The 14341-nt window shown below is 39.7% G+C and overlaps 1 protein-coding gene across 2 annotated transcripts in view; it reads right to left on the minus strand.

The window, feature by feature from the left end:
* Positions 1-409: 409 nt before the first annotated feature.
* LOC114432536 (copine-8) overlaps positions 410-14341 on the minus strand; it is an 89325-nt gene continuing 75393 nt past the window's right edge. The window contains exons 20-21 of one of the 2 annotated variants that reach the window (XR_003670285.1): positions 10976-12779; positions 410-438 (exon numbers count right to left, since the gene is read on the minus strand). Coding sequence is in view for 1 of the 2 variants with exons in the window: in XM_028400599.1 (XP_028256400.1) it covers positions 12591-12779 (189 nt within the window). In the remaining variant the exon portion in view is untranslated. Of the gene's footprint in view, positions 439-9381; positions 12780-14341 lie in introns of those variants that run through there. The other variant, XM_028400599.1, reaches the window with a different exon arrangement.

Raw genomic sequence — 14341 nt, forward strand, 5'->3', positions numbered from 1 at the left:
CACAGTTGTCACTTGATTAGCTGCTAATTGGGAAAAACTGGTGAATAGCTACAAAATGACAGAAATGATCAGCCAGAAATAACCTTATCAATTCATTTTGTGTATTGATTTGATGCTTTCTGACTAAATGCAGAGTTCTAGTGTCTGTTTTTCTCTTGTTCTTTATCCTGAGCTGATAATTAGAAATACACCTTCCAGAACGACAGAGGCGTAAGATGAAGAAAGGGCGAAATAGATTCATATTATCAGAGAGTTGGTTACTTAATCAGATTTTTGGAGGTTACATAAAAGCAACAAGAGCAGAAAATACCTAGGGCAAGAAACGATGGATGGAGGGGAGGAGGGAATGAGGAGGTCAAAACAGAAGAGATTTCATTACAGGTGACTAATTACTGCTGATCACCTATTATAGATACACAGAGAGATGTAGAGAGAGAGCTGTTCAGTCACAAACACTTGTCTAAATATGGAATGGGCTCGTGTTCAGCAGCAGGATCTATATACGTTTTCTACATGAAAAATAATGAGATCGTCCTTTTATAAGTTCTATTTCAGAGTACGTGCATGTGTTGGGAGGCTATTCGAATGTACAGCCAATTATAATCTCTTGTATCTTCTGTTCTATGTAAACACTCATTAGATTAGGGTTAAACATGATCAACACAGAGTGTAAGCAATTATTAGCATTCACATGCGAGCACACGCTGTACATTCGCTTTCATGTGTGTTTAGATAAACCACAACACTGCAACACACGCACACACACGCACACACACACACACACACACACACACACACTAAGAAATTCACCACTTTCCCTACAAAAACATGGGCTAGCAGTGCATTATGCACTGGGCCTGTGTCCCAGTGCATAATGCACTGCTAGCTGAGGTGGAAACACTAACACACACCAACACTTAGCTGTGATGCATAATGGACCAAACCAGGTTAGGTTGAACAAGTGGCCTCATGTGTAGTCTAATTGAGACAAAGGGCATGTTTCTGCATGTGTGTGCTGTGTACCTATTAAACTAATTCAGTGACAATATAAACCATTAGTTAACCGACTGCCCGAGGAGCATTGTGTCTCACTGAGCCCTGCTGTGTGTGGACTATAATCAAGAAACATGGTTGATGCTGAAGCGCTTTCTCTCAGTGTGATTTGATTCATTTCCAATAAAAGAAACAAGAAGGTCAAACTGCGTAAATCACTCTACTTAGACACTGCATAAGGTTTTCACTATCATGCAGTAATCACACCACAAGCTTTCACCATTAAGCTTTGTTTTGTAAATGATCAGCGCCTAAGCTAATTATGACTCAAAAGCAAATTATTGATATAGTTTGACAGGAAACTGTTTTCACCACTTAATTAAGTAACTGATTGCAGTTTGTGCCAGAATCACACCTTCAATAAAGAGCAGAGACACAAAGAAGCAGATGGAGCAGCAGAGGATGCCATAGGTTACCACACCAGGGAGCTTCAAAATGACTTTGTTCTCTAAATCTCACAACAAAGATGGCAGAAGGAAGCTGGTGTGGAACACAGACCGAGCTTTGTCTGTGGGCTGCCTGTGCTTTCTCATGACCAGAGTCGCTGTTTACTGTACACACAAAACTAACTTCAGGGCCTTTATAGGAAACTGTTACTGTTTCAACTTCCAAATTATCTTAGTAAAAATCATGTATTATTATTTGACTTCTGAAATAACCTCTCTATACAAACATGCCGAGGTCTAACAGGCAAACTGTACCATCTTTAACATATACAGTAAGTTTAGCATGTGAGCTAAATAAGTGATAATTAGCACTATTCTAATTGTTCATTAGCACTGAGGCCTACACGTGCCGATGATACAAATGAAAATGTCAGTTCATACAAGTACACCAGCAAAGAACAAGGCTTTTCTGTGTGTTTGCACGTTCTCCACGTGCTTGTGTGGGTTTGCTCTGCTAATTTCTTCCCACATATGAAAGACATGCACGTCAGGTAAAGTGAGGACTCTAAAGTGGCCGTAGGTGTGACTGGTTGTTTGTCTCTGTCCATGTGACAGACCTGTGAATGAGAATCCTGATACTTGTGTTATGTGATTAGTTGTGTGTCCAAAAATGAAGTGTGGTAGAGAGACCTCACGTCAACTTTAACCATGATGTGTGTACATAAGCTCCCTTTGGACATGAAGCATTAGGAACAATAACAAAAAATGACGAGAAACACTTGAGGTGGGAGAGAGTGGGGATGGGGCCTTTTTCGGCACAAACTCACTATCATTGGCAATTAGGGTTCAGGCACATCGATCAAAAAACATTCAACCAATCAATCAAACTTTATTTATATAGTACCTGTGACTGTGACATCATCCACTCTGAGACTATACCAGACACAGTATTTAAACTTTGACTTTTTCATGTCAAATACCGTAGCTTCCTACAATAACATTTAAACATAAAGGCTACTGGAAATATGACATTAGCATATGTCACTGCATTGCATTAATAAAAACTGATCCTAATACTTATTCCATCATTGTTGCTATGATCATGAGTCTTTTGGAAGTCCATATGAAGTTAGAAAAGGGAGGACATCATTATTTTAGTATGATGTAAATTCAGTATCTCTATATGAGGACAATAGCATCCACTCAGATGGTGGTGTAGACACATTCCTGAAACATGACATGGTTCTGACACCCTACAGGAACCTCAGGCACCTGTGGACTTTTTGCTACCGCTGCTGAAGCCGCCAAGCAGGACATCCTGAACTCCATCTTTCCTCCCAGGTATAGATCTATGCTGCTACATCACATTGATCAACAGGTGCACCGTGCAACCTTCTTAATATCTGCCATTTATCATAATCAATAGAAAAGCTGTGATTTAATAACGAGTCCAGCAGAGAGCACCATTTCTTCATTTTACTTTAAAATAGTCACCACAGCGAGCCTGTCAACACTACTGATCCTGTATCAGAACCAAACAGCATGTGACATGTTACAACCCTGGCTCAGGGGGTAGCAACATGACAACATGAGCAAGTGGATTAAAGCAACATTTCTTTACAAAATTAATTTACAACAGAACTAAAGAAATGGCATAATTGCCCATGAATCATCTTCAGATGCACACGAAAGCTACAGCTACACAAAGTTAATTGGTAGAAGCCACACAAAACTAAAGCACCATAATGAAGCCGCAGAACTCCCTGCCAAGTTGCAGACACTCAACTCAACAGCCACAGTCCTCCCAATAAGCAAAACTGAAAACGGAGTACTAATAAAACTCAAAAAGGTAAACCCCAGTCCCTGACAACTTTCAGGACTACCTTATGCCTAACCGTCTTCTGTGAGGCGTGCTGGGCTCAAGGCAACTGATGTCCCCACCCAGGATTACCTCAAAACAAAAAAGGCAGTGTAGTAGTGAGCCGATGGAAGAACTGACAGATCAGTCCAGCTGGTTCACTCGGCGCCTACCTCACCAGGGTTTACCACAAAAAACAAAGGGAGGGTCAACCTACACACCACACCACATAAGTAAACTTAGCAACACTTGCCATGCTTAAACTATGGAAGAGGATTAGGGCCACTGAAAAAAATCAAAAAATTGTCATGACAGAAAAAAATTTATTCTGAGATTAAAGTCCGAATTTTGAGAAAAAAAAGTCATTTTTTTTATTTTTTCAGTGGCCCTAATTATCTTCAGTATTAAACAAATAAGAACAAATGGTTTCAGAATATCCCAGACAAGCCCCCATATGTTACAACCCTGGCTCAGGGGGTAGCAACATGACAACATGAGCAAGTGGATTATAACAAGTTTTACATTTATTTAAACAATTAATTTACAACAGAACTAAAGAAATAAACAAGGTGATGTGGTGTGGCTCTGCTCCTGCTGGCTGAGAGAGAGAGTGAAGAGTGGAAGAAGGGCTCCCTTATACCCTCAGCAGATGACCAGGTGATCAGGAGGAGGTCCCTGTTGATTGGGTCTGAAACAAAGCACAAGACAAACCAAAAGCGGACACCCCAGTGGACATAACAGACTGTTTTATTGTACTCCAAAATTTCAGATCTTGAGACGGAGCTCAAAGAGGTCAAGAAGCAAAAGGAGGAAATGGAGAAAATTAAACAGACAAAAGTTAAGAAGCTGCAGGATCAGCGGCAGGTGCAGGAGAACCTGCACCAAGAAGGTGCTGTGGGAAGCCAACCAGCAGCTCAAGGTAATCATTTATGATTAAATTCAAGAAATAAACATTTATTATATGATTTATGATATATATTTATTTACTGTGTTGCTTATTTCTCCCAGCTTTTTTCAGACCGAGCTTCAACTGACAGTCACAGCAGTGACTCCTCATCTTCAGCTTTCCTCTTCTTGCTCCTCTGGTTTGCATCTGAATTTACAGAAAGATTATTAAATTTTCAATTTTCAAAGTCAGTGTCTGAATGTCCTGAAATCTACAAATCTAAACATCATACAAATTAGGATAAATATCATGGAATCAAGTCATTTATTATTTCTTTTTTTGTCCAAAAGACCTAAAGTGTTTTTTTTCACAAAGAAGAAAATAATTTTAATTATCCAAGCAGGCACATCTCTAATTTATCTGTTTAGATGTACATACAGTGTACAAAGGAGTATAGATTTTTGATCAATGTAGGACATGTACTCTTTACCTCACTCCCTGGATTGCAGATGCAGGGAAAGTCCACTGATGTAATTTTGGAATAAAACACAAAGTACAGTATATGCACGCACAGTTAAATATGTAATGTATAGTACACATGATAAACCTGCTTTTATTTGCATGTACATGCAAGCCCTGCCAATAAAAATGAGCTCTCGCCAGAACAGCACCTACTGTATTTTACGCAGCTCAATAGAAGTCTCAAATTTATGGCCTATGGAGGAGTCCGAGTCGGCTCTGTCTCAAAAGGTTTAGGTGCACAAGGTTTGGGTTTTTATTACTTTCAAATTGCACACTGTTGTTCTTGTATATCATATCATATCATTTCATATCTTCATACCAAAGAGTGGAGAGGTATGTATGACTCAACACATGAAGTGTCTGTATCAATAGCAGGCCTGCTCTCTGCTGCTCAGGCCAGTGGACCCTGAGTTTATGAACATGTCTTTGTAAATATGTCCACACGGGCAGTAGACATCTGACTGGCAGTGAATGGCAGAATTTCTCCTCTGCAGCTGATCTGCATATCTCCAGGTTGATTCCTCCTGCAATGAAAAACGTGATAATACCCATGGTGATACCCAGAATGAAGCTTAAACAGTTTCTGTAGCTGAAAGCATGTGGAACTAGTTACATGTCAAAGTTGAAGGTGGTTTTGAAGGCTCTCCCTTAAACTCCCATGTTAAAAATAAAGAGAGTGAAGAACAAGAGTTTGATTTCCTTGCAGCAGTCAAACTAATTATGCAGCCAGCCCACATTTATATCACCGGTGCACTGTCTGTCAAAGTTGGACGCCTTGAGAGGGATGTGTGGGAGCTGATCTGGTGATCTTGAGGTGTCCGGATGCTACTTTCAGGGTTTAGGCACCAAGCACCTGTGTTTTTCTTTTTCCTACCTTTTTTTTCAGAGGAATATTCAAATGAGATCCAACTTTAGCTCTGTCTCTGTGGCAGGTTGCTAAGCTACAGACTGTGTCAGGAAGTGACAAGCGAACATAATTATGACCCTGGTTGACAGACATCGACCACAGTGTTCATTAGGCTTACTCAAGCATTAAGGCATCAAGTCTTTTTAAAGGACAAAAACCTGACATGTCCTTTTGTATCAACTAATTACCACATAATTATTTGGTGAATAAGTATTTAAACAATTAAGGAGCAAAGGAGTCAAAGCTTAGGTTTCTTATACAGTGTGAAAGGTTTGATGTAAAGGCAGGGTTGTGTGTGCCCAAAACCCATTCTGGATTTTATCACCAACCTATAAATAAACACAACAAATGGCCAATAAATAGGTTTTTTTTCTCCAGCGTATCTTCCTCATTCCAACATTTGAATTCACAGTCATGAGCTTATTCCTCTGTAGTGTGCGTTTGCATGCAGTGTGGTTGTTTTGCATTCAGCATTACAATATGCTCTCTCTCTCTCTCGCCTAGTAGTGTTTGATTGACAGTGATATTGGCACATTTTCCTCACTCTACCTCTCCTCAACCTCTCAATCAATGCAACCATCTCTTCCACTGACCTCAAGGGACGCTGGGAAAATAAAGCTATTTATAGCAACCTAAAGGCATGCATGAGGCTTTCCCATTTCCTCACCAAGAAGACATAACATTAGCACTATTCACCAATTTTAGTAAATTACATATGTAAGCAGATGGATGTGTTTAGAAAATAATAGGTTAGGAAGATATGATATATGGAAAATGCAGATTATAACTTAAATTGATTTCTGAAGCTCAGCTGGGGGCCATAGTTGCAGCCACCTGATAAAATTGGGGAGGCGGACTGCGACTTTTTCACCTGCACACAGTCAAACACAAAAAACAATACCACCACCCAGACAGGAAATCCTTCCAACACCACCTCTCTCACACAAACCAACCTGTCATTAAATGAATCAAACTGAATCCTCCATTTGCTGCGGTCCTGTTTCATTCATTAATATTCAAACTTTCTCTGAGCCATAATTTTACTTCTGGTAGCCAATCCACAATTTCAGGCTTGATTTTTAAGCAGGCCAAATGTGAGCTATTCACCCTGGGTGAAAATAGCATTGATGGTGTGAATAGACTCTTGGTGCAAACAGAAACCACCAACCAGAGTTTATTAAATGCACCTTTCTTCATTTTTTTGATTCTCTTTTGGCATCAAAATGATCAGCGCTATGTCATAATAGAAAGGCACAACGTGCAGTACTTGCAGGTTGTCTGATTATTTCTCTGAAACATCTTTGTTGACACCCTGCATTCTGCTTCTCAAGAAGATAATTGGCAACACTTCCATATGTCCTGGATGCTCCGTCTGCCTCTATGGAACATGCTGTTTACCAGAAGTGACAGATCTGACGGTGACAGCTATAGCCAACATGCACAAGGTTAAAAAGCACGCTTGTTATCAAGCCAGAAAAACACAGGGAGCGGAAGGGAGTAATATTACTTAGAAAGAGGAATAAAGTTCATACAGAGCTATATGAAAACACCTGGATCTGTAGCCGCTTTAGGAAATCATTTAAGATGTTGGTGTGGATAGTGGTAAGCTGCCAATTTTGCATAGTAAAAATAATCAGCTTCTATTTTCAGATTATAAAAAAAACACTTGTTTGCATGTTCTGGTTATAAAATATAGACTAAATACCATTTTTATGCCTCCATGTTTGGTAGAGCCAATTATCCATTAGCGTTAGCTTAACTTTTTTAAGGCCTGATAGTACGTGACATAATTGTTGATTATGTAGTGTTTACTTTCCAAAGTTTACTGTCAAATCTGAAGGTAAATTGTGACATTTACTAACCTTTGTAGGAAGACAACTGCTCCTCCGGCACAACTGTGTAACCCCTCTGAGACTGAACATCCTAAAATGCTGACAAAAACAAGTCGGATCAGGACTTTTACAAATCAGAGCTCACCTGTCAAAGTACTTGCTGAGTTACTGAGTGCTGATGAAGAACCCTATCAACACTCAGCAGATAAACACTGCACATTTGGGCATATCTGTGTGACAGTGCATTAACGGGCTCACTAATTGCCAGGTGCCATGAAAACTGAGAAATATTTTCCACTTTTGTTGGAAGAAATGAAACATGAATTACAAACATGAATGCTTCTCATTGTTTTGCAGCGGTGCCTTCAATGTTAGTGGTCACACGTCCATGTGCTTTCTGTGCTGCTGGTGTGGGTAGACCTACTGTACTGTAATTATCCTGTCAGAGGGAGCAAACCAGATATTAGTCCTAATAAGCTATGATTGAAAATGAGAAAATAAGACCAGCACAGAGAAGAAAAACACAAACACAGAAAAGGCAGAAAATGCTAAAAAAAAACAAAAAAAAACCAATAAGCAGATTTGGTTTAGTATGAATATTTATTTAAAAATCCATAGTTCAATACAGAAATAGTCATCTATTATATGTATTATCAGACAATCAGTACTTCAGCCATGCTTTCTCTGATTAATCACGGTTTCAAAAAAGTACAAGATCATTTTTTTTCCATAATTGAACTTGTGCAAAGAAAATACACTAGAAAGCAATAGAAACACTGACACAAAATAGATAACGATCAATTCCTTTAAACAATTCGTTTTTCTGAAGAAGGCATCGCACAATTCCAAGAAAATCAGTGAAAGATTTAAGGCCATTTTTGTACAGTTAATTTTCATATAGATCTGTATATTTCAAAACACTCAGTTTTTAACAAAAGGAACTGGTGCATCCTTTGTAAAACTGTACATGCAAACATAGTGCACATTGTTAAGAAGATCTGACAAGCATACAATATATTATTTGGATATCTTTAGTAAACAAAGATCATATGTGTGTTACCTCACATGGTCACATGGACGTCGCACAGACACACACACACACACACACACACACTTGTGGCTTTGTGGGGCTTGGCAAAGTTTGGGTTGCACTATGATGATTGAAAAGTATTTAGATATCCACCCAAAACAATACAATAATTTAATTCTTTTTGGTTCTAACAATTTCATTTCATTCATTGGCTTGAATTTGTAAATACAGAATATATTAATATAATTATTTAAACACAAATATATGAACTGCACTATATGACAAATTTATTGATCAGTGAAATTCAGTTCAAAAATTCAACTAAAATGTAATAAGATGTGTTTTGTGATGATTAAAACGAGTTCTATCTTGTAACTCCATTACAGAATCCATGCTGAGTGTATAACTGCAGGAGGTAGTTTGTTGTTGAAAGAGCATGAGTTCATGGCGTTCGGACAGGAAGTGAAAAAATGTCATAAAAACATTTGAAAAAGCTTTTAAAAAGGTCAATTTTACCTTTACATGTGTCCTGTTACTGGTTGCTTCATTGATGAAAATCTCAATCCATCTGCCACTACTTTTAGCTTGTGAAAGCTAATGTTAGCTAACAAACTCTGCCCTTCCAATCAGCAGTTCCTGTACTCTGCTACAGGCACAGTAGTGTGGGGCACAAATGCCAGGCAACTATAAGACAGGGCAGCAATATAGGCAGTTCAAACCACGTGGGTCCACATGGTGTTGTTTGACCATGTGATGGGAGGTGGTGGTGCAGTCATACAACATAGGATATCATACAACATCTGTAAAACTACTGGTGTATTAATTAACAGTTAATTAATAGGTTGTTGATTTAGTTCTGACTGTTGGAGAATCTGTGCTGGAAGGGATTTGTTCAGACTACAAAGCACTCTCTCTCTCTCTCTCTATTATTATTATTAGCAAAGATAGTTCTGGGTTGGATGTATGCTTCCAGCTGGATTCAGTTCAGTCCAGTCCTGGACACTCAGGGATAAAACTTTTTACTTTTACTTTTTGTTTTACTTAATGTGACAATGATATCAAACCTAGAGTGACAGGACTGTTGAACAGAATCCATGCTGATACTTTAAATAATTGTATGTCCTTATTTCCAAGAGTTTAAATCGAGGCTGGACTCAAGGATTGTTTTTTGAAGACATTTCGCCACTCCCTCAAGTGGCTTCTTTAGTTCAGCTACTGAGTTTTATGTGTTCAGGACCTCTGTGGGTGGATGTTGCAGGAACTCACCTGACTAAGATCCCTATAGTTGGTTAATGGTCAGTTAACAACCAGAAACTGTGTCTTGGCCATGTGCAGGACTAGTTGACAGCCTATCGTTAAAGTTTGAATGTGAGTAAAGTCTGCTAGGAAGGGATGAAGGGACAGAGATGTAAACAGGTGAGAGCTGATGCCTCAGCCCTCGTCCTCTGTTTAGAGAGGGTTTTTCCAATTTCACATAGATGCTTCTTTGATTATTATCCTCAAAAGAATGACCACTCTCTTCCCAACCAGAATAGTAGCTGAACTGAAGAAGCCACTTGGGGGAGTGGCGAAACGTCTTCAAAAAACAATCCTTGAGTCCAGTTGCCTCGATATAAAATCTACTACAATTATTTATAGTTATATTAAAGTCTGGCTTACTTTTGGTGCTTGAGTGGCTGCAGGTGTGCTGCTAACATCAAAATAACCTGACTGCTGCCGCTGTTGCGTTCTTCTTCTACACTGGAAAGTCTCATCATTAGCATAACCACAAAGTCATGTTACCAGGGCAACCTATGCAGATAGGCTGGTGATGTCTGGACACATGTGATCTGATCTCTTAGACAGTGCTCAGCTTGCAGTCTGAACAAAACTTGCTTAGATACTGTCAGGTTGGGCTGGGTAATCAGATGGCAAATAAGTTTTGGTCACTTCAAACATTTTGTTTTTAAACACTATAAGCTCTACTGCAATGCTAAAAGTCTTTTTTAAGCCACAATGTAATAAATGTTGTAAAGCCTTTTGTAACATTCTGTCTTACATTCATTCAACACATTTAACATCTTCATCACTGACACGTTCACTCATCAATCCCTCATCCACATTCATGACAAACACAAAAGACGTGTCAACAACTCAGACAGATCATCCTCCTTCACAAGATTGGCACATATAAAACACATCATTAAAAACAAACATAGAAAGCTGTATCAAAGCTAAAGGTGCCATAAAAATACACTAACACACACACGCACACATACACACAGCTAGGCGCACACACCCATTCATACAAAAGAAAAGCAAACATAGGGAAAGTGTGTTTTTCTCTGCATTTTTGACCTCTGGGCTCTTTTTGCTCAAACAGAACTCTGTTTGAGAGCAGCTGCTGTCGTTAGTTTTTTAAAACATGGGGCAGGAATACAGTGTGACGACACAATGAGATGAAACCCCTGGGCATGTGGGCATCCTATTGCCAAGGCAGTGTGGAGGAGAGAGATGGAGACACACAGAGAGAGAGAGAGAGAGAGAGAGTAGCTACGTTTCCATTCAACAGTCAAATAACCCTATGGAGAAATCTGAAACACTTACAAATGATTTTAATATTGCTGGTTAGAATTGAATAAAGATTTTTCTGCCACGCTAGCAGCTTTCCATGGTTGAACTCCACCCATAATATGTTAGCACACCCCTGCAAAAACAGCTGCAATAACAAAGCTACAAAACAGGATAATGTTCACCATCTGAATGTGTTAGTTTTATGGGCTAGCATGTCCACAATAATTATGCTAACATGCTAATTGGTTTGCAGAATACTCTTGGCCATCTTGACCAACTTAGCGTGTTAGCATCAGCATGCTATTATTCCCAGAATAACAATACTCACAGGCGGTTAGTGTTTGTCATGCTCATTCTTTTTGTGCATTAGCACGCTAATGCTATTGACAGTAAACATTCCATACTGTTCTCTATCAAGCCAATACTGTATTTTTGAAGAAGACGGACAGCTTATTTCTGACAAGCTGAGATTAATAGAAATAAAGAATACTTTGATCCTGAATCTTTTATGAAGATAATAATAAAATGTCTTCGTTGTTCATTACGTTCTGTAATAAAAAAAAATCATCCTTTGATGAGGAAGTATAAAAACATTGATTTTCAATTCAGCTCGTCTATTACAGCTTGCAAAGAAATGTTGGATGGAAACACAGCTAATAAAAGTGACCGAGGTACCAAAGAAAGAAGAGACGGAGAAACAGAGACAGACAAGTTTAAACAGACAGACAGACAGGGTGGAGTAACACATAGAAACACAGGCAAACAAACACTCACCCCCAGCAAACAGACAGATGGGTAGAAGAGGTAGTGCAGGGCCACTAAATGCATGCACTTGACTGAGGCTACACTCATGCAAAAAGGTTAATACAAACACTAGAATACAGTACAGTACGGTACAGCACGGTACGGTACAGTACAGAAGGGCTACCAGGACCTGCACTGCTGCTACCTGACACACATGCCAGGAGAGAGAGAGAGAGAGAGAGAGCGAGAGAGAGAGTATTACAAGCTTCATATTGAAACTATGTGTATATAAAAGTATCAACAGTAAAAATTCTTGTTAGAGTTAACTGTAAACAGTGAGTGAGTTTGAGAGAAGAGGAAGAGAGAGAAAGAAGTTAAGGTGTCCAGTTATTTACAGGAGAAGTTTGTTTAAGATCAAGTGATTCCTTTGTTTGCCTGGAGACATTCTCTTTACAATGTTAACAAAGAGCGGTCCTTCATTACTCCTTCTTCCTTTTTCCTTCTCTTATTTCTTCACAGATTGACTCTCCTAACTCTATTCTGAAGCTTTTCCAGGTTTCCTAGGCCAAAAAGATGAAATAAAAATCCAGACAATAACAGGAATGCTTGATAGTGGAAGTAAACAGACTCTCATTGGCTTTCCCTGCCTTCAAAAGCATCACTCTCCCAGCCCGACATGCAGCTTCCTGAATACGAGAAAGACCACTGTGATCCGCCATGGCAAGGCATGGAGAGCGGCTTAAGGAAATGGAAGTATTTCGCATGAAAAGTTCAGCGAGCCCCACCCCGACTCTGAAACCTTTTCCTCCGCCTTGCTCCTTATATCTGGGTTTGGAGGGATTGGCCTGGTGGTGTGTAGGGAGGCGGTGCCGGCGAAGGCTTAATCCCGCGGGTTCGCATGTAGGAGAGGAACTGGTCTGGAATCTCAGCCAATACGTCTTTGGCGAGCCTGGCCATGCTCAGGATGTGGTTCCCAGTTCGGTCGATGTAGTCCCTGAATGGGACAAACTGAGAGGGAAGACATGTGAGTTAGGACATTCTGAAAGATGAGGAATGTGAGCGGAGCAAGCACCTTATGTTGAACTGCGGGGATACAATCAGAATATGTAACTTTTACCCTGTTCACACTGGGGAAATCAATCCGGCTAGAGCGGGATTTGGGCCGTATCTGGATATATCCGAATAGTTTTTTTCTGAGTCTGATATACTCAGCTTCATTTCAATCCACCTCTCGGACGTGGATCTAGCCGGATTGGCTCAAATGTGGCTCAGGTATAAACACAAATGCAGCTAGCGAATCCGGCTAGCGATGTGATACTTCCGGATCATGGGGACAGTGTCCAGGTCGTGTACAAAAGCCGTATGTAAACAACCATTGAACTATGACAGCTTTGCCCCGAGTTTATTTTCCACAGGGCTACAAAGGAATAAACTCCTTTTTAAACCGAAAAAAACCGATAGGAACGAGTGACGCGGGACAAAAAAAACGCACGATGCATGCACACACGGAGTCCTACCACGGCCTGAACGGCTAGGTATATTACGGTTTGGAGGATCGCAAACAATTACAGTTTTTTTCAATTGCTAACAAGCGCTTAGCCATTCTTTAGATACTTTTTCTAAACTCTTAACACAGACACACACCGACAAAACACAATCGGCCAAAGGGTTAATTTTATTCTCAAAAACACATTTTGTTAAATATACACTAACTCTTTGTTTCAAAATACAATACATCTTTCTCTAACACACAAACTTCACCAAAACACTGGAAATCAGAATCAAAATGAAATTATTCTGTCACAGTTCACACATGCAGTCAATCAAAGTGCACCAGGCTTAAAAATACTGGCAACTGTTAGCATTACAAAAACTGCATAGACTTTCATGTTTCAGTTTTACAGGTCTTTGCATGCAAAACATGCAAAGTGTCTTGGTTGGGAACTGTATGTCCACATGTAATTGGACAAATTCTAAAGCATTCCAGTAAAAAGCAAATCAGTTTTTTTACTGTATACAACAGGACACAGTAGAAATATTGTTTATGATAGAACAGAAAAGGTTTTATTGCTTAGAGTGAACAAAATATTCATGAAACATAAAAGAGCATTCTGAATATACACACAAAAAAACAGCAACAAAAAGGATGGGGGGGGGGTTACCTGTAAAACATATGCAACATGTTTTGGTCAACATTGCATCTGATGATGTCATCCAAGGCGATACACCAGGGATAAAGCTGGGATAAAGCCGCTTGCTATGACGGATCCATGCTTGCCAGTCTTCAACTGCAATGTCCCTGTATCCATGGCATTAAGGAGTGATGTCTGGTCATGTGGCTGATGGTCAAAAACCTTCCACCTCCATGCAGAAAAAAAACTCCTCTATGGGATTGAGAAAAGGTGAATAGGGTGGATGGAAGAGATGGGCCAGTCTTGGGTGGACTTCAAACCATGTTGTGATGGCTTGAGAGTGATGGAAAGCCACATCGTCCCAGGTGATGACAAAGATCCTCAAGTTCTCTCCCTCCTGGTCCTGCTTTGGAACCAGGTGCTGGTGAAGGTCATCCA

Source organism: Parambassis ranga, chromosome 2 (genome assembly GCF_900634625.1).
Source record: "Parambassis ranga chromosome 2, fParRan2.1, whole genome shotgun sequence".
Taxonomy (NCBI): domain Eukaryota; kingdom Metazoa; phylum Chordata; class Actinopteri; family Ambassidae; genus Parambassis; species Parambassis ranga.